The 22,076-nt window shown below is 36.7% G+C and overlaps 1 protein-coding gene across 4 annotated transcripts in view; it reads left to right on the forward strand.

Annotated features, from left to right (window-relative positions):
* TMEM67 (transmembrane protein 67) overlaps positions 1 to 22,076 on the forward strand; it is a 56,914-nt gene that overhangs the window by 5,452 nt on the left and 29,386 nt on the right. For all 4 annotated transcript variants that reach the window (XR_009223265.1, XM_058564606.1, XM_058564607.1 and 1 more), the window contains exons 4-11: positions 4,483 to 4,582; positions 6,970 to 7,039; positions 7,145 to 7,219; positions 18,695 to 18,757; positions 20,242 to 20,396; positions 20,511 to 20,619; positions 21,342 to 21,428; positions 21,737 to 21,802. Coding sequence is in view for 3 of the 4 variants with exons in the window: in XM_058564606.1 (XP_058420589.1) it covers positions 4,483 to 4,582; positions 6,970 to 7,039; positions 7,145 to 7,219; positions 18,695 to 18,757; positions 20,242 to 20,396; positions 20,511 to 20,619; positions 21,342 to 21,428; positions 21,737 to 21,802 (725 nt within the window). In the remaining variant the exon portion in view is untranslated. The remainder of the gene's footprint in view (positions 1 to 4,482; positions 4,583 to 6,969; positions 7,040 to 7,144; positions 7,220 to 18,694; positions 18,758 to 20,241; positions 20,397 to 20,510; positions 20,620 to 21,341; positions 21,429 to 21,736; positions 21,803 to 22,076) is intronic.

The following is a 22,076-nucleotide window of genomic DNA, read 5'->3' on the forward strand; positions in this document are numbered from 1 at the left end:
GCACTATAGACAGTAAATGCTCTATGAGGAAGAACTCACTTCAACCAGGCTTGTTTGAGAGGATTGCCATGAGGAGGCAGTGTAATAGCTGGACCTTGAAGGATTAATGGGATTTCAAAAAGTAGGAAGAAAGAGGAGAACATTCCAGGCAGAAAGAACAGTGTGAGTAAGGGTGTTATTACAAATGTAAACATCCAGATGGAATGTGAAGGGACAATGAGATAACAGTTTGCTAGGTGCATTGGTCCAGACTGTGGAAGGCCTTGAATGGTAGGATGTTCTGTAGGCATAGGTATTTCCTTGAAGGTTTTGAAGAGGAGAATGATTAAGATTAATCTGGCAGCCATCTGTTGTGTATGTTCATTCAAGAAATATTTATTGAACTCCTGCTATGTGCTGGTCATTGTCCAGGGGCACGAGGGATAAAGCAATGAACAGAATACAGTAAACAAAGTCCCTGCCCTCATGAAGTTTACATTTAAGGAATGGAAGGCCGAAAGTAGGGAGAACTGAAGAGGCTAAGGCTGTTCTGTAGACATGAGGATATAAGGACCTGAACCAGAGTTAAGACAAATATACTCAAAGGAGTAGATGCTAGAAACATTAAAAGGATGATAATAGACCTAGATGAGTGGAGGAATATGGGGATGAGGAAAAGGGAAAAGTCACAAATATCTCTGGGATTTCTAAGTGGGAGTGAAGGCGATGATGGGTCCATAGATTCAAATGTTGTGGAGAAGTCAGTGTGGACTGAGTTACTGAGGTTACTTTTGGCAGTCAGAAATCACTGGTGCTGAAGTTGCAGTTTCAGTGAGTTGTTGAGAATGAAGGCTCGATTCCAGGGGTTCTAAACAGTGGCTCTGACACCTAGTGACCCCTTAAGGTTGGGTCAGCTGTGGAAACATATTCACCATTTTATTTTTTTATTTTTATTTTTTTTAATTTTTTTTTGGTGAGGAAAATCAGCCTTGTGCTAACATCTGCCAATCCTCCTCTTTTTTTGCTGTGGAAGACCGGCCCTGGGCTAACATCTGTGCCCCTCTTCCTCCACTTTATATGGGACGCTGCCACAGCATGGCTTGCCAAGAGGTGCGTCGGTGCGAACCCTGGGCCACCGCAGCAGAGCGCGCGCACTTAACCGCTTGCGCCACTGGACCGGCCCCCATATTTCACTATTTTAGAGGCTACTATTACATATTTAAAATTCTGTATGGTGTGAGCTCCTTAGAGCCACCTTGCACTTGCTGTCAGTTTCTTCTGTGGATTTGCAAGAGGGGTTGGGGAGGAATGGAAGAGTGGACAGAAAGAGGGTACATCTTTCTTCTTACACAGCTTCTCCCAACTCTTCCCATTTTTGATAGAAGAAGAAAATGCCTGGGTTATCAGGTAAATAATTTTTTAAAAATTATTAAGACAGTAAGTACACATGATTAAAAATATCAAATAATTCTTGAGGCTATAAAATGAGAAGTGAAAGTCTACACTCCCCACCTATTTCATTTTCCAGAAGTTACCCTAAGGTAATTGTTACTTCTCTATCCTTGTGAAGTTTTTTTTCTTATGTGCAAATATTTCAGAGTGTTTCTGTGTAGTGTATTTTGGAGATAGATCCAAAAGAGCACATATAGATCTACTGTTTAAAAATACATGAATCTGTATTTATCAACTTCAACTTCAAAATTTTAGTTTTTAAAATTATAATGCATGCATATGGTTAGAAATTTAAATAGTATAGAAAAATACAAAATAAAAACCAAAGGTCCTTTCCTCTTATCCTCACTCCCATTCCCAGTCTTCAAATGTAACCACTATTAAGTTTCTTTTATATTCTTCCAGGAATGCTTTGTGTATTTATATGTCTCTATATACCCTTGAAAATATTTATGGAAGTGTCATCATACTTATTCATCTATTCATAAATATTTGTTGATAAAAAGTTAAAATAAATTTTAAAATAAATTTTTAAAACTTTATTTAGCATAAGGACAGTTAAGCTAAAGGGCAGTAGGTAGCCCCAGTTCAGCTCCAGCAGACTGTTGTCATGTAAGAACGTGGGTCACATGAAACTAGATTGTCTTGTTTTTGAAGACATGCCAGAAATATAAATTTTTATATGAAATCCCTCAATTTTAAATTATTCTAATTAAAAAAAAAGTTTATTGAGCACCACCTGCTAGATGCTGGGATACAGCAGTGAATCAAACTTACGTTCTTGTGGCAAGAGAAAGACAATAAACAGATGACTGGGTATATGTCAGGTGGTAGTAAGTGCTATGAAGACACATAAGGCAGGGCAAGGAAGAGAGCAGGGTGTTATTTTACATAGACGATCATGGAACACCTCTCTGGAAAGGTGACATCTGAGCAAAGACTTGAAGGAAGTGAGGGACAGAGCCATGTAGATGTCTGAGGAACTCATTCTAGTAGAGGGGATAGCAAGTGCACAGGTCCTAAAATGGGGGCATATTTGGCCTGTTCAAGGGTCAGCAAGCACCATAATGTGGCTGAAGCAAAGGAGGAGGAAAGCAGAAGCAGGCGGGTCTGAGAAGTTGGGAGTGATGGTGTGCAGATCCTGTAAGGCCGTTTAAAAGCCTGTGATGGTGACCTTGGAAACTACCCCACATGAGAAGGAAGACCACCATGAGGTTTGCAGAGGAGTGAAATGATCACACTTAGTTTTTAAAAGGCTCACTCTAGCTTCTGCCTGGAAGGTAGAACCAGGGCTCCAGTTAGGAAGCTGTCACGAAAGTCCAGGTGATAGATGGCGGCTCTGGGCCCTGGAAATAGTTGTGGAGGTAAGAGAATAGTTCAGCTTCTGGGTATATTTTGAAGAGAGAGCTGACAGGATTTGCAGATTTATTTTATTTTATTTATTTATTTGTTTTGCTGAGGAAGATTTGCTCTGAGCAAACATCTGTTGCAATCTTCCTCTTCTTGCTTGAGGAAGATTGCCCCTGAGCTAACATCTGTGCCAGTCTTCGTCTATTTTGTATGTGGGACGCCACCACAGCATGGCTTGATGAGCAATGCGTAGGTCTGCACCCAGGATCTGAACCAGCGAACCCCAGGCCACCAAAGCGGAGCGAGTGAACTTAACCACCATGCCATGGGTCAGGCCCCTACTTTTTAGTTTTAATTTTATTTTTTTGATGTGGAGCATGAGAAGAAAAGAGGAGAGAGACTCTAAGTACTGTGGCCTGAGTAAATAGTCAAATGGAGTTGCCATTTACTGAAATGGGGATGACTGTAGGAGGAACAAGTTGTTCACCTTTTGTTAAAATAATTTTTACCACCTTGCAAAAACTTAAAACATCATGGATAAAACATTATGGATAACATTATCATTGAGACTAATGATCTTTGACCATTTTTCCCAATGCTGATTCTTTTTTACTCCCTCAGCCCCAAAGTAATTGTTACCATTTTGGGGGGTGTGTGTGTGTGAGAGTGTGTCCTTCTGGAATCTTTTTTTTTCCTGTTTTTAACATACAGATATACATTGTGGCCACAGGAAATATCAGTGGTATTTTAATAAATGTTTCATACCAAAAATATTGTTCTACAGTACAGTTTTTTCACTTAACATTATGACCTGTTAGATCTACCTCATTCTTTTTAATCCGCTCCATAGTTTCACAGCATGGATATACCACCATTTTGCTATTTTAAGTATTTAGGTTGTTTTCTAACAAATAATGCTTTGATAAATATCCTTATACACATGTACAAGTGTTTCTGTAGGTTAGGTATCTAAAAATGAAGTCATAGTGTTGTAGGGTATGTGAATTTAAAATTTTAATAGATACTACCAAAAGCCCTCTAAGTTGCAGAAACTTATCAGCAGTCTCTGAAAATACTTTTCTCCTCATACCCAGTATAACAGGAACATACAGATAAGAGCTAAGAAAATTTTGGAGGAAAAAATATTAATTTATTATTATGATGATTTGGAAAATTAGTTTCTGTATTTTTTTATGTGGTAATGGGGGAGGCTTCACTTTTCTTTTTTTTTTATTTTTACTTTTTGTGAGGGAGATCAGCCCTGAGCTAACATCTGTGCCAATCCTCCTCTTTTTTTTTTGCTGAGGAAGACCGGCCCTGAGCTAACATCTATTGCCAATCCTCCTCCTTTTTTTTTTTTTCCCTTTTTCTCCCCAAAGCCCCAGTAGATAGTTGTATGTCATAGTTGCACATCCTGCTAGTTGCTGTATGTGGGACGCCGCCTCAGCATGGCCCGACAAGCGGTGGGTCGGTGCGTGCCCGGGATCCGAACCCGGGCTGCCAGTAGCAGAGTGCATGCACTTAACCGCTAAGAGGCTTCGCTTTTCTATACTTCATCATGGAGATTCTTGACATGCCTTTTATGCAAATAAGATATTTCAAGAATTATTAGAATAATAATTACAAATGGGTTTTACTAAGTATATGGAAGCTTGTATGTTGACTGTGATTACATCTTAATTTTGTTTCTAAATTATTTAGTGGAAAGAGATACTAATGGAACGTTGTTGTCTCAAGCAACTTGTAAGCTCTGTGATGAAAATGAAAACTCTTTTACGGTAGCAAATGCTGTAGGAGACAGGTAAGCAGTGTGCTGGGTGCTGACTTTTTTAATATCTTGTATTTATGTAGAATCTATACCTTTGTAAAGTACTTTCCTATCATGTCACTTGCTCGTCACAATAACCCAAGGAAGGATAGAAGTAGCATTAACAGATAAAGAAGCTGAACCCCAGAGAATGAGACAGAATACAGTTCAAATCTTGGCTCCATCTCTTATTAGTTGTTTTACCTTGGACAGCTCAGTAAGTCAGCGCTTGTCTTTGGAATGGGGATATACCACCCACTTCGTGGCTGTTATCACAGCTCAGAAATAAATATGTAAAGGTCCTAGCATAGTGCTACAGAGTAAGTGCTCAGTAAAAGGTACAGTAGTCCCCCCTATCCGCAGTTTCACTTGCCTTGTTTCAGTTATCCGCGGTCAACCACGGTCTGAAAATATTAAAAAGAAAATTCCAGAAATAAACAATTCACACGTTTTAAATTGGCACAGTTCTGAGAAGTGAAATCTCATGCTGTTCTGCTTCAATCTGCTTGGGATGTGAATCATCCCCTTGTCCAGCGTATCCACACTGTATGCACTGCCTATCCATTAGTCACTTAGTAACTGTCTTGGTTCTCAGATCTACTGTCACGGTATCGCAGTGCTTGTGTTCAGGTACCCCTTATTGTACTTAATAATGGCCCCAAAGCACAAGAGCGGTGATGCTGGCAATTTGGATACGCCAAAGAGAAGGTGTAAAGTGCTTCCTTTAAGTGAAAAGGTGAAAGTTCTTGACTTAATAAGGAAAGAAAAGAAGTTACATGCTGAGGTTGCTGAGATCTATGGTAACATTTATTACTGTATATTGTTATAATTGTTCTATTTTCTTATTAGTTATTGTTGTTAATCTCTTACTATGCCTAATTTATAAATTAGACTTTATCATAGGTGTGTGCGTACAGGAAAAAACATAGTATATACAGTCATGCATCACTTAATGATGGGGATACATTCTGAGTAATGCATCATTAGGCGATTTCGTCATTGTGTGAACATCATAGAGTGTACTTACACAAACCTAAATGATATAGCCTACTACACACCTAGGCTAATCTTATGGGACCACTGTCATATATGCAGTCTGTCGTTGACTGAAATGTTGTCATGCAGCACGTGACTGTATAGGGTTCGGTACTATCTGCGGTTTCAGGCGTCCACTGGGCATCTTGGAATGTGTCCCTCGTGGAGAAGGGAGGACTGCTGTAGCTATTTTTGTTTGTTATTATGTAATTTGTACATCATCTATAATATGATGTATAGTATATAATAGTAACTTCTGTTTGCAGCATACTTACTGTGTGCCAGGTACTGTGCTTTATATAGTATTATGTTATATAAAAAAGCATATTAATAAATATAATCGTAATTGTAGTAACCCAAGTAACCTGATTTATAGCCCTATTCTCTATCACTTCCTGTTGCCCATTTATTCATGCATATGTGCACACCACACACATACACCCCTCCCTCTCTCTGACTCAAACACATTATCCCTATTTCAACTTCTTCAATTTTTTTAGATGCCTACATGATGACTTCCCTCTAAGCACAGTTTTATCTTTGATTCCCAAGTTTAAGATAGAAAATACTTGAGCAGCTTCTTCTGGAGATACTTAGTATTGGATTATCTTTTCTTTCAGCCTGACCTGGGTTGTAGCATCCAAATACTGATTACTGGGCTGATCCCCAATTCTTCCCCTTCAGTACCTTCCCAAGCCCAGTTTGAGTTCTGTGCCGTGCCCCAGCCCCTCCTCCTACCTGCTCTATCTTGCAAGTAATGAATATTCATATAAACCCATCTGTTTCCCCACTAGTCCAGTGCCCGCCCTCTCTATATATCCTTCATTAATGAAAAATATAAACTATTTTCCTCAAATTAACAAAGATGGTGAATAGACTTTAAAGAGTGTTGGTTGTAGATTTGATGAGGGGATCGATACATGTATCTTTTCAGCTTATATTATGTTTTTGCTTTGTGGCAAAGTATTTAAGAAAACTATTTTTGGTATAACTACTTATAAAAATGAATTGGGTTTCACTTATATGAATTTCTTTGGCTCTTTTGTTAATTGAGTGACTTAACCAACTTTGCTATTCAGTATTATTTATTCTGTACATTCCAAGTGGTTTCAAAAGAATACTCTCCTATTGTTGGTTAATTTCATTATTTAGACCTTCCTTTGTAATACAAAGAGTGGTATAAAACTATTCAAATCAGTGTTAATATTTTTAATTTGTTCACTTTATTACAAGTAATAGCTTAGCTGAATGAATCTATTCTAATCCAGCATTTAGGAAGACAAGTTCTCGATTAGGTTTAGTATAATTCGTTAACATTTTAAAAATTATCTTTGTTATATTGACAGATGTGTTCGATGTGAACCAACATTCATCAATATCAGCAGATCCTGTGCATGTTCAGACCCTAACATTTTAGTAAGGCTAATCAAATTGATAAAGTATATATTTTAAAATTAAATTGCTTATACCTTTCCATATACTGGAATTTTATGGAATTTTTTTTCTTATTTATTTATGAAGACAGGGGGATTATGTTTCAGCAGCACAGGGAATTTTCCTCCACGTATGATTTCAGCTGCACGTTATGGAGAGCTTGTGAGTGTGTTTCAATTTTTTTGTTCCATTGCTAAGGATCTTTCCGCATTTCTTCCTTTGGTAATTAATTTGGGACTAAAATGAGAAACGTTTATGTGTAAATCACTTTAAAACAGAAATTATCAGTGTCAGAAACCTCACACTAACAAACTCAGCATTATAATTTATAAGTACAGTTACTCTCTTCTCTACCTTAGCTCATTCCTTTTTCAGTGAATGTCGGAAGGTTTAAGCTGGAAAGTTCCTTTATAGATCCTATAAAGAATGCAGTATAATAGAGGTAAGAGCACCAGAGACTCTAGATTTGAATCCTGGATTTATCAGTCATTAGTTTTAAATGTCTTTGGACTTAACATTTTTAGTTTTATTGTCTGTAAATTGGGCGTAATAATAATACCTACCTCACAGTGCCTGTACATGGTAGTCACTGGGGACATGAGGATTATTCATATCTGGCCAGGTTCCTTATTTTATAGATGAGAGCATGGTGGCATAGAGTTACAGCTTTTGCAGCAGATGCTGGTGATGACAAGGTCTGAGACGTAAAATGGGAAGTAAGTGGATGAATTGGAACTGAAGAGGTCACGAATCCAAAAGAAAAGGAGTTAGCTGACTAACTAGGAGTTAGTTAATGAGCATTGAAGATATCCAGTATGCCAGCAGAGCTTGGGGCTCAGTCTAGGATCTGCTTGCTAAAATCATCTTTGAATAAGTGAGAGTGATTAGGAGGGCTGTGAGGATGATAGTCATGATGAGGATGGAATCTGGGGTCTTGATAAATCAAGCAAAAATTCCTCTTCCAGTATAGTCTTGTGGGGTAACAAGCAAGTACCAAATATTTGCAAAACAACAAAATAAATGCCAAAATCGGGATATACATACGAAGCTTAAAAGATCATCCCAAAATTGCCTCATTTGTAACAAGATGCATGTCTTCTGGGGCATTTTTCCCTGGTCTTTGATTATAAGTGAACTTGTATATAATATTATCAAATTTGCAGGCGTTTAATTTTCACTTTTTCCTTTTCAAAATAAGTTGAAATAATTTTGCCAAAAGTCCCAACAATGTGTCTTTTTCATATTTGGTCTCAGATCACCAATCATTTAGAGGTCATGTTCCTTTCAGTCTCCTTCAGTCTGGAACAGGCCCTCAGTCTTTCCCTGTCTTTCATGAACTCAACAGGTTTGAAGATTACAGGCCTTAAAATCTCTAGGATGACTCTCGAGCTGGGTCCATCCAATCTTCCTTCATAATCAGGACATGCTTGGCAGGAAACCACAACACAGATGTGCATTGCATTCCATCCTTGGGCACTTGATGTTCACCTGTTCCACCACTGGTTAACCTTGATCACTTGCCATCAAGTCACCGTGTCTGTTATCATTACCATTTTCCCTTTGTAATTGGTTAGTTTTTTTTCTTTTATTGAGGTCATAATAGTTTATAAGATTGTGAAATTTCAGTGGTACATTATTATTCATCAATCACCATATAAATGTGCCCCTTCATCCCTTGTGCCTACCACCCAGCTCCCTTCCCATTTGGTAACCACTAAATTGTTCTCTTTGTCCGTGTGTTAGTTTATCTCCCACATATGAGTGAAATCATACGGTGTTTGTCTTTCTCTGTCTGGCTTATTTTGCTTAACCTAATACCGTCAAGGTCCATCCATGTTGTTGCAAATGGGATGATTTTGTCTCTTTTATGGCTGAATAGTATTCTGTTGTATATATATATCACATCTTTATCCAATTATCAGTCAGTGGGCACTTGGGTTGCTTCTACTTCTTGCCTATAGTGAATAATGCTGCAGTGAACATAGGGGTGCATAGTTTCTTTGAATTGTTGATTTCAAGTTCTTTGGATAGATACCCAGTAGTGGGATAGCTGAGTCATATGGTATTTCTCTTTTTAATTTTTTGAGAAATCTCCATACTGTTCTCCGTAGTGGCTGCACCAGTTTGCATTCCCACCAGCAGTGTATTGAGGGTTCCCTTTTCTCCACATCCTCTCCAACGTTTGTTATTTTTTGTCTTGGTGATTATAGCCATTCTAACGGGTGTAAGGTGATATCTTAGTATAGTTTTGATTTGCATTTCCCTGGTGATTAGTGATGGTGAACATCTTTTCATGCACCTATTGGCTAACTGTATATCTTCTTTGGAAAAAAGTCTGTTCATATTCTCTGTCCATTTTTTGATCAGGTTGTTTGTCTTTTTGTTGTTCAGTTTTGTGAGTTCTTTATGTATTTTGAAGATTAACCCTTTGTTGGATATATGATTTGCAAATATTTTCTCCCAGTTGGTGGGTTGTCTTTTCATTTTGTTCCTGGTTTCCTTTGTCTTGCAGAAGCTCTGAAGTCTGATGAAGTCCCACTTGTTTATTTTTTCTTTTGTTTCCCTTGTCCTAGTAGATATGGTATTCAAAAAGATCCTTCTAATACCGATGTCAAAAAATGTACTGTCTATATTTTCTTCTGGGAGTTTTATGGTTTCAGGTCTTTCCTTCAAGTCTTTGATCCAATTTGAGTTAATTTTTGTGTATGGCGAAAGATAATGGTCTACTTTCATTCTTTTGCATGTGGCTGTCCAGTTTTCCCAACACCATTTATTGAAAAGACTTTCCTTTCTCCATTGTATGTTCTTAGCTCCTTTTTCGAAAATTAGCTGTTCACAGATGTGTGCTTTTATTTCTGGGCTTTCAATTCTGTTCCATTGATCTGTGTGTCTGTTTTTGTGCCAATACCATGCTGTTTTGATTACTATAGCTTTGTAGTATATTTTGAAGTCAGAGATTGTGATGCCTCCCGCTTTATTCTTTTTTCTCAGGGTTGCTTTAGCTATTCAAGGTGTTTTGTTGCCCCATGTGAATTTTAGGATTCTTTGTTCTCTTTCCATGAAGAATGTCATTGGGATTCTGATTGGGATTGCATTGAATCTGTAGATTGCTTTCAGTAGAATGGACATTTTAACTATATTTATTCTTCCAATTCATGTGCGTGGAATATCTTTCCATTTCTTTATGTCATCATTGATTTCTTTCAATAATGTCTTATAGTTTTCATTGTATAGGTCTTTCACCTCCTTGGTTAAATTTATTCCTAGATATTTTATTCTTTTTGTTGCGATTGTAAATGGGATTATATTCTTGATTTCTCTTTCCGTTAGTTCGTTATTAGAGTATAGAAATGCAACTGATTTTTGTAAGTTGATTTTGTACCCTGCAACTTTTCTGTAGTTGTTAATTATTTCTAATAGTTTTCCGATCAATTCTTTAGGGTTATATATGAAATTCTTTAGGGATATATAAAATCATGTCGTCTGCAAACAGCGAGAGTTTCACTTCTTCATTGCCTATTTGGACTCCTTTTATTTCTTTTTTCTTGCCTACTTGCTCAAGGCAAAACCTCCAGTACTATGTTGAATAAGTGGCGAGAGTGGGCACCCACCCTTGTCTTGTTCCTGTTCTCAGAGGAATGGCTTTCAGTTTTTCTCCATTGAGTATGATGTTGGCTGTGGGTTTGTCATATACGGCTTTTATTATGTTGAGGTACTTTCCTTCTATACTCATTTTATTGAGAGTTTTTATCATAAATGGATGTTGGATCTTGTCACATGCTTTCTCTGCATCTATTGAGATGATCGTGTAATTTTTATCACTTATTTTGTTAATGTGGTATATCACATTGATTTGTGGATGTTGAACCATCCCTGTGTCCCTCGTGTAAATCCCACTTTATCATGGTATATGATCTTTTTGATGTATTGCTGTATTCAGTTTGCCAATATTTTGTTGATGATTTTTGCATCTATGTTCATCATCGATATTGGCCTGTAATTTTCCTTCTTTGTGTTGTACTTGTCTGGCTTTGGGATCAGGGTGATGTTGGCCTTGTAGAATGTGTTAGGAAGTGTTCCATCTTCCTCAATATTTTGGAATAGTTTGAGAAGGATAGGTATTAAATCTTCTTTGAATGTTTGGTAGAATTCTCCAGAGAAGCCATCTGGTGCTGGACTTTTATTTTTGGGAAAGTTTTTGATTACTGTTTCAATCTCTTTACTTGTGATTGACCTGTTCAGATTCTCTATTTCTTCTTGATTCAGTTTTGGGAGGTTGTATGAGTCTGAGAATTTATCCGTTTCTTCTAGGTTGTCCAATTTGTTGGCATGTAGTTTTTCATAGTATTTTCTTATAATCCTTTGTATTTCTGTGGTATCTGTTGTAATTTCTCCTCTTTCATTTCTAATTTTATTTATTGAGCCTTCTTTCTTTTTTTCTTAGTGAGTCTGGCTAAGCATTTGTCAATTTTGTTTATCTTCTCAAAGAACCAGCTCTTAGTTTCATTGATGCTTTCTACTGTTTTTTTTGTTTGTTTCAATTTCATTTATTTCTGCTCTAATTTTTATTATTTCCCTCCTTCTGCTGACTTTGGGCTTTGTTCTTCTTTTTCTAATTCTGTTAAGTGTAGTTTAAGATTGCTTATTTGAGATTTTTCTTGTTTAAGGTGGGCTTGTATTGCTATGAGTTTCCCTCTTAGGACCATTTAGCAAACTGCTGCATCCCATATGGGTTGGTATGGTGTATTTTCATTTTCATTTGTCTCTGCATATTTTTTGGTTTTTCTCCTTTAATTTCTTCAATCATCCATTGGTTGTTCAGTAGCATGTTGTTTAGTCTCCACATATTTGTCACCTTCCCAGCTTTTTTCTTGTAGTTGATTTCTAGTTTCATAGCATTATGGTCAGAAAAGATGCTTGATATGATTTCAATCTTCTTAAATTTATTGAGGCTTGCCTTGTTTCCCAACATATGGTCTATCCTTGAAAATGTTCCATGTGCACTTGAGAAGAATGTGTATGCTGCTGTTTTCAGATGGAGTGTTTTATATATATCTGTTAAGTCCATCTGGTGTAGTTTTTCTTTTAAATCCAGTATTTCCTTGTTGATGATCTATCCATTGATGTAAGTGACGTGTTAAAGTCCTCTACTATTATTGTGTTTTTGTTAATATCTCCTTTTAGATTTGTTAATAGTTGCTTTATGTACTTTGGTGATCCTGTGTTGGGTGCATATATATTTATAAGTGTTATGTCTTCTTGGTGGAGTGTCCCTTTTATCATTATATACTGCCCCTCTTTGTGTCTCATTACCTGTTTTATCTTGAAGTCTACTTTGATTTACGTATGGCAACACCTACTTTCCTTGTTTGCCATTAGTTTGGAGTATCATCTTCCATCCGTTCACTCTGAGCCTGTGTTTTCTTTAGAGCTGACATGTGTTCCCTGGAGACAGCATATTGTCAAAAGACACCACTCTGTGTCTTTTGATTGGAGAATTCAATCCATTTACATTTAGAGTGATTATTGATATATGAGGGCTTAATGCTGCTATTTTATTGCTCATTTTCAGGTTCTTCTGCATTTCCCTTGTTTCTTGTCACGTGTATTTTGGGTTACCAATTCAGTTGGGTAGTTCTCTATGATGGTTTCTTAGTTTTCTCTTTATTTATCATTTGTGCCTCTGTTCTGATTATTTGTTTAGTGGTTGCCATGAGGTTTGTGTAAAAAATCTAGTACATGTGATAGTCCATTTTCTCATAGCCTGTTATTTCCTTAGACTAAGCCAATTCCATCCTTTCCTCTTCCCTTTCTAAGTTGTTATTGCCACAACTTATTCTGTCTTGTGTTGTGAGTTTGTGGTTAAAATGACGAGATTTTATTTATTTTTGATATTTTCCTTCCCCTTATCTTTAATGTTATAATCGTTTGCTATAATTGTTCTGATAGAGAGCTGCAATTTTCTGATTTTGTCTACCTATTTATCTCCTTACTCCAGTCTTTGTAACCCCTTTTGTTTTTCAGGTATGTGGGCTTTTTTGAGCATTTCTTGTAGGGGGCATCTTGTGGCAGTGAACTCCCATAACTTTTGTTTATCTGGGAAAGGTTTTATTTCTCCATCATACCTGAAGGATATTTTCGCTGGGTAGAGTATTCTTGGCTGAAAGTTTTTGTCTTTCAGAATTTTGAATATATCATTCCATTCTCTCCTAGCCTGTAAGGTTTCTGCTGAGAAAACCACTGAAAGCCTGATAGGGGTTCTTTTGTAAGTTGTTTTCTTCTGCCTTGCTGCCCTTAACATTTTTTCTTTGTCCTTGACTTTTGCCAGCTTTACTACTATATGCCTTGAGGAAGATCTTTTAACATTGATAGAATTCAGAGTTCTGTTAGCTTCTTTCACTTGTATTTCCAACTCCTTCCCCAGGTTTGGGAAATTCTCAGCTATTATTTCTTTGAACAAGCTTTCTACTCTATTCTCCTTCTCTGAAGTCCTCTAGAATACCTGTAATCCTTATGTTGCATTTCCTAATTGAGTTGGATATTTCTTGGAGAATTTCTTCATTTCTTTTTAGTCTTAGTTCTCACTCCTCCTCCTTCTGAAGCATTTCTGTATTTCTGTCCTCCAGACTGCTGATTCTCTCCTCCATGATATTGGCTCTGTTATTCAGGGTCCAGATTTTTCTTTATCTCATCCATTGTGTTTTTCATATCTAACATTTGTGATTGGTTTTTCTTTATAGTTTCAATCTCTTTTGTGAAGAAGTAACTGATTTCATTGCACTGTCTATCTGTATTTTCTTATAACTTGTTGAGTTTTTTAATGATAGCTATTTTGAATTCTCTGTCATTTAGATTATAGATTTCTGTGCTTTCAGGGTTGATTTCCGAGTCCTTGTCATTTTCCTTCGGGTCTGGAGTATTAATATATTTCTTCATACTGTTTGATGGTGTGGATTTGTACCTCCGCATAGTGATAGTATCTGATTGCAGCTTCCACCTGGCAACACTGGCTGGGGGTCAAGAGCCGTGTATTCTGAGCTTGCTGTGACCCCTGGCGTCTGTGCCTGTCTTTAGAATCTACGCTGATAGGTCCTGCCTGCAATTTCCGGTTTGCTGGCTCACAGCTGCTGTTTTTTTAACCTAGGTGCAGGCACTCTGGCTGACTGGCTGAGCTGGAGCGCCAGGTAGGGGAAGGGGTGCTTTCTTTCACCTGCATGATCCCAGGGGTGTTCTTGCTCTGCCCTCACTATCTTCTCTCCTGGGGTGCTGGCTTGATGAAGACACCCCCACAATAGCTTAGTCACCTCTGCGTGGGGCTTTCCCACGGGCTGTGAGGGAACTTGGAGAGTGAAGGTGTTCCTCGGAGGGCTGCCCCTCCCCCCTTTCATCTCAGAGCTGTGTGTGGTCCTGCACCTTGGGTCACTGCTTTTGCGGGAGGGAGAGGAGTCCTCTTACCCCCTTCCACTTTCCTCTGGGGGTCCCGCACATCCACCTTCAGACGTATCTCTGCATGAGTCTCTCAGACGTCTTTTGTGTTGTGTGAATGTCCTCTGTTGGTATGTGAATGTCCTTTTTGTTGTATCTTAGAGGGGAGAGTCTAAGGGAAGAGTTCACTCTGCCATGATGCTGACATCACCTTTCTGGTTAGTATTTTTGCAGAGAATTTCCGAGATTACACTTCCTCTTCTTCACTAAACCTTAACATAGTAGCTTTAGTCTCCACTAGATGTTGCTTGCCTTTCTCAACCACTACTATGATGGTTGCCAGATGTTTCCATCATTCCTTCCACATTTATTAATTAACATTCTACCTTAAGGAAGAATTTTCCCTTCTTCTCATTTATATATTTATTTGTTTATTAATGACAGTATGGATTTGTGGATTCCTATTTTATTTAGTTGGTTCCTATTCAATACTTAATCCAATACATGTATTATTTGTTTTGATCCTCAAATTTTCCTAGATTTGGCCAATAGAAGCCCCTGGAAGTTGGCTCCTGTGTCTTATTGACCTGTCCTCATCATCGTTTGAACATTTCCTTACCTTCTGGCACAAGATATCCAGGCTCATCTTGTACTTTTCCTGCCTCAGCCTTGGAGTCAATCATTTCTCTAAGAAGCTCTTAAGGATAATATTTAGAAACCAAGATTACCACAATTAGTATTCCCTCTTAGCAGACATAGCCAGAAAATACATACATACGTCTATTTCTGTATTTATCTTGTATATATATTAAAATAAATGAATTCGTACTGATACAGTTTCAAAGCAATACCTCAGAGTTCTTTTTAGCCTTTTCTTTTGATGGTAGTGAGACTTTTGACAGTACTTTCTTCAGTAGTGAGAAATCTGGGTGTCATTCTCAATTTACTCATTTGCTTCATGTAACACAGCTCTCTTCCACACCACCTCCACATCCTCCCTCCCCCGACACCACTGTGCGGTAGATCCATTGCAGACTTCTCTGCTAGGAAGGGCAGGTGGGCAGGGAAAGGCTATTCCACTCTTAAAGTTTATCTTATCCAGTTAATGCATTTTATTTAAACATGCCAGTCTTGAACACTGGCATTTTCCTAAGGACAAACGTGAAGTCCCTGACTTTAAGTCATAACTGGTGTTCAGACTGGTTCTGCATAGCCAATGTGTGAAACATGTCAACAAAATGTAGGTAAGATGGCCTGACTGTCTTGGCCCAGTCCTCAGCTTGGCAGGTGTAAGGACTCAGTTTTATCAGTGCACTTGTAGGTCAGTCAGGTTTTAAGGGACCAGTTCAATGTAATTAAATTCACAAGACATTAGACTGATTGATAAGCCAGAATGCGTGTTTATTAGTTTAAGTTGAGAATGTAATTGCCAACTAAACTAAAATACTTGTATTGACTAATAACATACACTCTTCCTAATTGGAAAGTGTAGTTAGAACGTTACAGGTCAGATGTTTTTGTGGGTAATACAGAATTGGAATGTAATTATTTTTGTATTTTACTAGAGAGGCATCCAGTCCTGTTCCAGGAATATACTTGCTAGTCAGTAAAGAATTTGCATATATATGGGTCAATGTCTTCCCATCATTCCCTTTCTCCAAAGATCTCACATCTTTGTTTTTGGTTTTTCCCAACTTTTATTTTGAAAAATTTCAAAATTGCAGGAAAGTTGAAAAAAGTAAGACAGTGGCTATGCATATATCTTTTACCTAGGTTAACAAATTATTAATATTTTGCCACATTTGCTTTATCTTTCTCTGTGTATGTGAATGCATGCACACCCAACACACACACACACTCATGCGCATATTTTTTTTCTGAGCCATTTGAAAATAAATTGTAAACATATGACATTTCATTACTAAATACTTTATTATGTAGCTCCTAAGAACAAGGGCATTTTCCTGGCATCACTCCTAAGAAATTTAAAATTGATATAATAGAATTACCTGATATACTATTCATATCCAAATTTCCCACTTGTTTTGATAAATATCTTTTATTCCCTTCCACTTTTTTGGGCGGGGGGGAGGTTTCCAGAATCCAATCAAGGATCCCACATTACAATTAGCATTTTTTGTCTCCTTTAATTTAGAACAGAGACGCTCGCTCTATTTTGCTATGGTGTTTGTTTTTGTTTTTGCTTTGTTTGCTTTTATGGCATTGACTCTTGCAGAATCAAGGCCAGCTTTCTTATAGAATGTCCCACAATCTGGATATTTCTTATTGTTTTCTCATGATAGACTCATGGAACACCTTTTTGCAAAAATATGATATAGATGTTGTGTACAGCCCATTGCATCATAACAAGGAGCACATAATGTCAGGCTGTCAAATTATTGGTGATGCTAGATTTGACGCTGGTCACGCTGCTGTCTGCCACTTCTCTCCATTGTAAAGTACTGTGATTAATATGTTAGTCTGATATTTTATGTTGAGACTATGTAAATACCCATTTTATTAACCATTGATGATTCTTGCCTGAATCAGTAGTTAAACTGGTTATTTCAAAATGTTTTCACAATTCTATTATTCCCTTTATATTTATTAGTTAGCAATCTTCTATAAAGGGCAATTTCCTTTTTCCCTGTGCTTTTTTTCTTTTTCTATTTTTTTACTGCAAACTCCTAGAATCTTTGTTTATTCAGTGTGTTATATCTGTTACTGTTATTCTTCTTTTCAAAGCTCAAATTGTCCCAAATTTGTATTTCCCTTTGAAATAGCTCCTGTGTTATTTTGACATGCCTCCGTCAGTCTTTAGGCGCTACCTTGGTTTCTCCATACCATATTCCAGGCCCAACCAATTTAATTATAATTTTAAATAGTCACATAATACTCTAGTTTATGCATTGAAATTTGTGTAATTGTACATCCATTGAATATTTAAGTTTTTTCTTGTTAATGATATTGCTATCAAACATTTTATGCACATAGACGTGTTTTTCCTTTTCGTGAGATTATTGCCTACAACAGATTTCCTAAGTGTTTCTAAGTTCCTGGGTTAAAGAATGTGGATAGTGTTTTATAAAGGATCATGCAGCTGTAACACTATCACTGGCATTGTCTGTAGCTTTGTTTTACATGCGTTTGCCAGCACTGTTGCCATTGCCTTCCATTTTTACTAGTGTTTTGGTGTGTTGTTCAACCCTCTATGCCTATGTTTTTTCTTACAAAATGAGAATTTTTGCTTATTGAAGAGATGAAAATAGTGACTCATAATTTTACTTTAGATTTCTTTGATAGCTGTGGTGCCATGTTCCATATAATCCAGTTTTATCTCCTTTGTCCGTGTCCAGAGAATTTACTCTGAATGATGCTTCTCACTGTCTCATTTTTTAGTAAGATGTGCAAATAAGCTTTAAAGCAGTGATTCTTTAGCCAGAGGCTTATATCTGCAGCTTTCAGAGCACATGCGTGAACTTGGTCTCATCCTGGAGATTCTAATTCATTTGGTTTGGAATGAAGCCAGGCATTTTCTGTTTTTAGGAAGTTCCATAGGTGATTCTTTCTGATGCCCATCATTGCTTGACAATCACCACTTAGGAGATTTTAAACGTTAGTTACTCTGTAGAGTCGTCCCTAAGTATCCTCGGGGGATTAGTTCCAGGATACAAAAATCTGCAGATGTTCAAGTCCCTTAGTCGGCCCTCTCTACCTGTATCCACATCATTGGATGCGGAGCGCACAGATATGGAGGGCCAACTGTATATCAACAATCTCCTGTTGCTTAGAAATCATTCACAAATATTTCTTTTTTATTACTTGCCAATTTAATACAGTATGATAATCCTAAGTCAGCAAATGTTAATTATTCAACATGAAGTCAGGATCTAGTTTTTCTTTCGTTTTTTTGCCAGTTTGATTTTTGTTTCTTAGTGAAATAGACATAATAGTTTTTTTGGATTATAGACGTACTTTGTTTCTTTATATCTTTTGCCTAAGTAATGTGATTTTGTAATGCAGTCATATATCTAATAACTGACATTAGTTAGAATTCTTATATTCTCATTGGAGTCTATTTTTCTGATAAATTGAGAAAGTAATAATAGTCATTTCCCATTCAACAATATACATATTAATGTCTTCCTAACAGTGTAGGGTTAAGGAATTTTCATTTGAACTTAAAACTAAAATTCATCTTTTTATTTACAGGGCAAGTCTTTCACTTCAGAATGGTTTGCAAAGTATTTGCAATCATCAGCAGCTGCTTGTTGGGTAAGTTTGAATTTTTAGAAAATAATTTTATTTCATTCTGAAGAATTGTGGTACCATTTTTTCCCCAGATAAAAGTTTTCTCTCTAAGTAGATATATCTTTTTGGTCATGTTCTATAAGAAGAGTAAACCGTTTCTAGTGGGCTGAAAGAGAATACATAAAGAAAATGTTATTCATTTCACATTTCATTATACACAAATTAAATGTGTCCAAGCTTATTCAGCTGGAATTGAATGTTAGGGGAAACTGATTCATACTGTTATTTAGTAAATGTTTATTGATGACCTACTGTGTGCCAGGTCCTGTTCTCAGATCAGTTTATGTATTTCAGGAAAAGACAGAAAAAAAACCCTTGTGGAATTATATTCTAAGTAAATGTCAGATGGTGCTAAGTGCTGTAAAGACCAATAAATTAGGATAAAGGGCATAGAGAGTGCAAAGGGCGTGCTATTTTATATAGGGCAGTCAGGACAGGCATCTCTGAGAGGGTGATATTTGAGCAAAGATCTGAAGGAAGTAAAAGTGAGCCATGTAAATATCTAGGGGAAGAGTTCTAAGCAGAGACCGCAGCACGTGCAGAGGTGCCAGAGCAGGAGTTCTGTGGTGTGTTCATGCTTTAGAAACAGGAAGGAGGCTGGAGTGGCTGGAGCAGAGTGAGCAGGGAAAGTGGAGAGATGAGTTCAGGGATGAAGGGACTGGCTGTGGCAAGGACCTGAAGTTTATTATAGGGGAGATAGAAGGATTTTGTGCAAAGGAAGACATGATGGAACTTTCAGGTGTTGAAAGGATCACTCTAGCAAGGAGGATAGATTTTGTTGGGGCAAGGACAGAGGCAGGTGTTAGAGTAATCCAGGTGGGAGCTCGTGGACCCATGGACAAGGATGGACCACGGAAACGAGAGAAGTGTTCAGCTTCTGGATGCACTTTGAAGATTGAGCCAACAGGATGTACTGATGAGTTGATTATGGGAAGGGAGAGAAAGAAGATCATTGCGATGTTTTCAACTTAACTAACTGTAAAAATGGAGTTGCCTTTTCCTAATAGGGAAAATCGAGAAAAAAGTTTGAGGGGCAGACTCAACAAATGATCTTATTTTATTGTTCATAAAACAAATTACTTAAATAAAATGGATTAGATTTATATGCATAAGCTCTAGTATAGAAACAAATTATTATTCTTTCAAATATAATTTTTCTACTTAATAGTTTTCTTAAATGTCATACTGTAAGGTTTTAGTTCTTCTTTCAACTGCTTGTCTTTGCATTTTCACCTAAAATTTATAATTAAAATGTACACATTATTCATCTGCCATATGGAAAGTTCTTTTCTTCTTAAATAAGAGGAAGGGTACTAAAAAGCAAAAGAATACCCCTAAAAAGAATTTGTAGAGTAGATAAAATTAAAAACCAAGCATAATTTTTATATCAACTTTTGCTTAGGGTATTAAAGTCTGTGTTACGTTTCTTTGCCATTGTTCTCTTGTAGTTGTATGCCAATCTAACATCTTGCCAAGCTCTCGGAAACATATGTGTGATGAACATGAATTCTTATGACCCTGCCACTTTTGATGCATGTCGACTGTTTCAGTTTATCTTTGAAAATACTGTTGGACTGCGTACTGTTCATTCTGTTTCATTTTGGTAAGGATATTCTGATTAATAAACTGTCATTTTGACCAAATTCAGTGCAGTTACTTCCACAAATATATACTAAGAAATATTCCCCATTATTAAAACAATTGTAATTGTTTATAGGAGACAGAATCTTCCATGGCTGTTCTATGGAGACCAGCTAGGATTAGCACCTCAAGTACTCAGTACTACACCTCTTCCTACAAATTTCAGTTTTAAAGATCAAAACCAGGTACGAGTCACTATATTATTAAAGGATAACTACGTTTTGATTTACAATTTAAAATGGTAATAAGAATGTTACTAATCATAATTCTTGCTTCTTTAGGTTGTTTTTAAAAATTTAATTACTAAACTAAATCCAAATATCATCTGCGTATAGGAACTAAACTGTATAGAGTTTGGCTGTCTTCCTTGAGTATATGGATACCTCTGGATCATGTGGTTATGGCAGCAAGTAGTACTTGTGGGGTTGGGGAGGGTAGTTTTCATCGCCAAATGCAGAACAGTCTCTGTCCTTCTGTATCTCCATGTTTTGAAGAAGGGCTTCCAAAGATTGATTGGGACTCTGTGCCATTTCCTCATCACTTCACAGGTCCAAATTTTCGTCTCCAACTTTTTGACCTTCTAGAATGAAAGAATAGATTATTCCGTCCCCTACTCACCCCCTCCACACGAACACATTTAACAAATTTGAAAGGACGTTATCTGTCACTAGAGCATCCTCTTACTTCTGAAATAATAGTTTTTGTGCAAAACAATAGTCCATTTATTTTTGGTATGTTTAATCATAGAGATACTTAGATTAATTTTGCTTCAAAGTAAAGATAATTGAATTTAACATTTGATCTCTGGAAAAAGAAAGGATCGGTCAACAATGAAAATTTCTTTACAGACTATTATATTACTTTCAGAGTATGTGACATTATTTTATTCTTGTTTCTCTTTAATCAGAATACAAAACTGAAGTTTGTTGCTGCTTCCTATGATGTAAGAGGAAATTTTCTCAAGTGGCAAACTTTAGAAGGAGGTGTTTTACAGGTGAGCATGATTTTAGTTAAAGAATTACTATGTGCCTTATTTTTGATTGAGTCAAAGACTAGATTATTGCTTGACTAGAGCATCAGTTGCATGCTACAGTTGATTTTTTCCTGTGCTTTAAATAGGAATTTTTTTAAAAGTAAGTTATGACTTTATAATAAAGATGTTCCCTTAACTTTTCATACCCTTAATACATTAAATAAGTATTGTATAAAGCATATATCCATGTTGGGGCTTGAGAACCCTTGACTATAAGCAAAGAAAACATTTGTGAGAGATATTTTATCAGTTGTATTCTTCTGCTGTAGCTTTGTCCAGACACAGAGACAAGACTAAATGCTGCTTATTCTTTTGGAACAACCTATCAACAAAATGTAAGTTTGAACTATTTTAGACATTTTATATTTTAGCTTCGTTTTTTACATCAGCAATAATTGGAATAATCTTTGAATTTTTGAAATTGGAAATTTTTTTATACTAATGAATAATTTCACTCAATCTATTTTTTTATTATCTGGGTATAGAAAATCTTAATTTAATCAGCATGAAGAGAGTACCTTGTCATCTATAGAGTCTTAAACATCAGATAATGTTAGATATTCATAATAAATTGTTTATTTGCTTCTAGGCATATAGATCTTAAAATAA

Source organism: Diceros bicornis, chromosome 21, assembly GCF_020826845.1.
Source record: "Diceros bicornis minor isolate mBicDic1 chromosome 21, mDicBic1.mat.cur, whole genome shotgun sequence".
Classification (NCBI taxonomy): domain Eukaryota; kingdom Metazoa; phylum Chordata; class Mammalia; order Perissodactyla; family Rhinocerotidae; genus Diceros; species Diceros bicornis.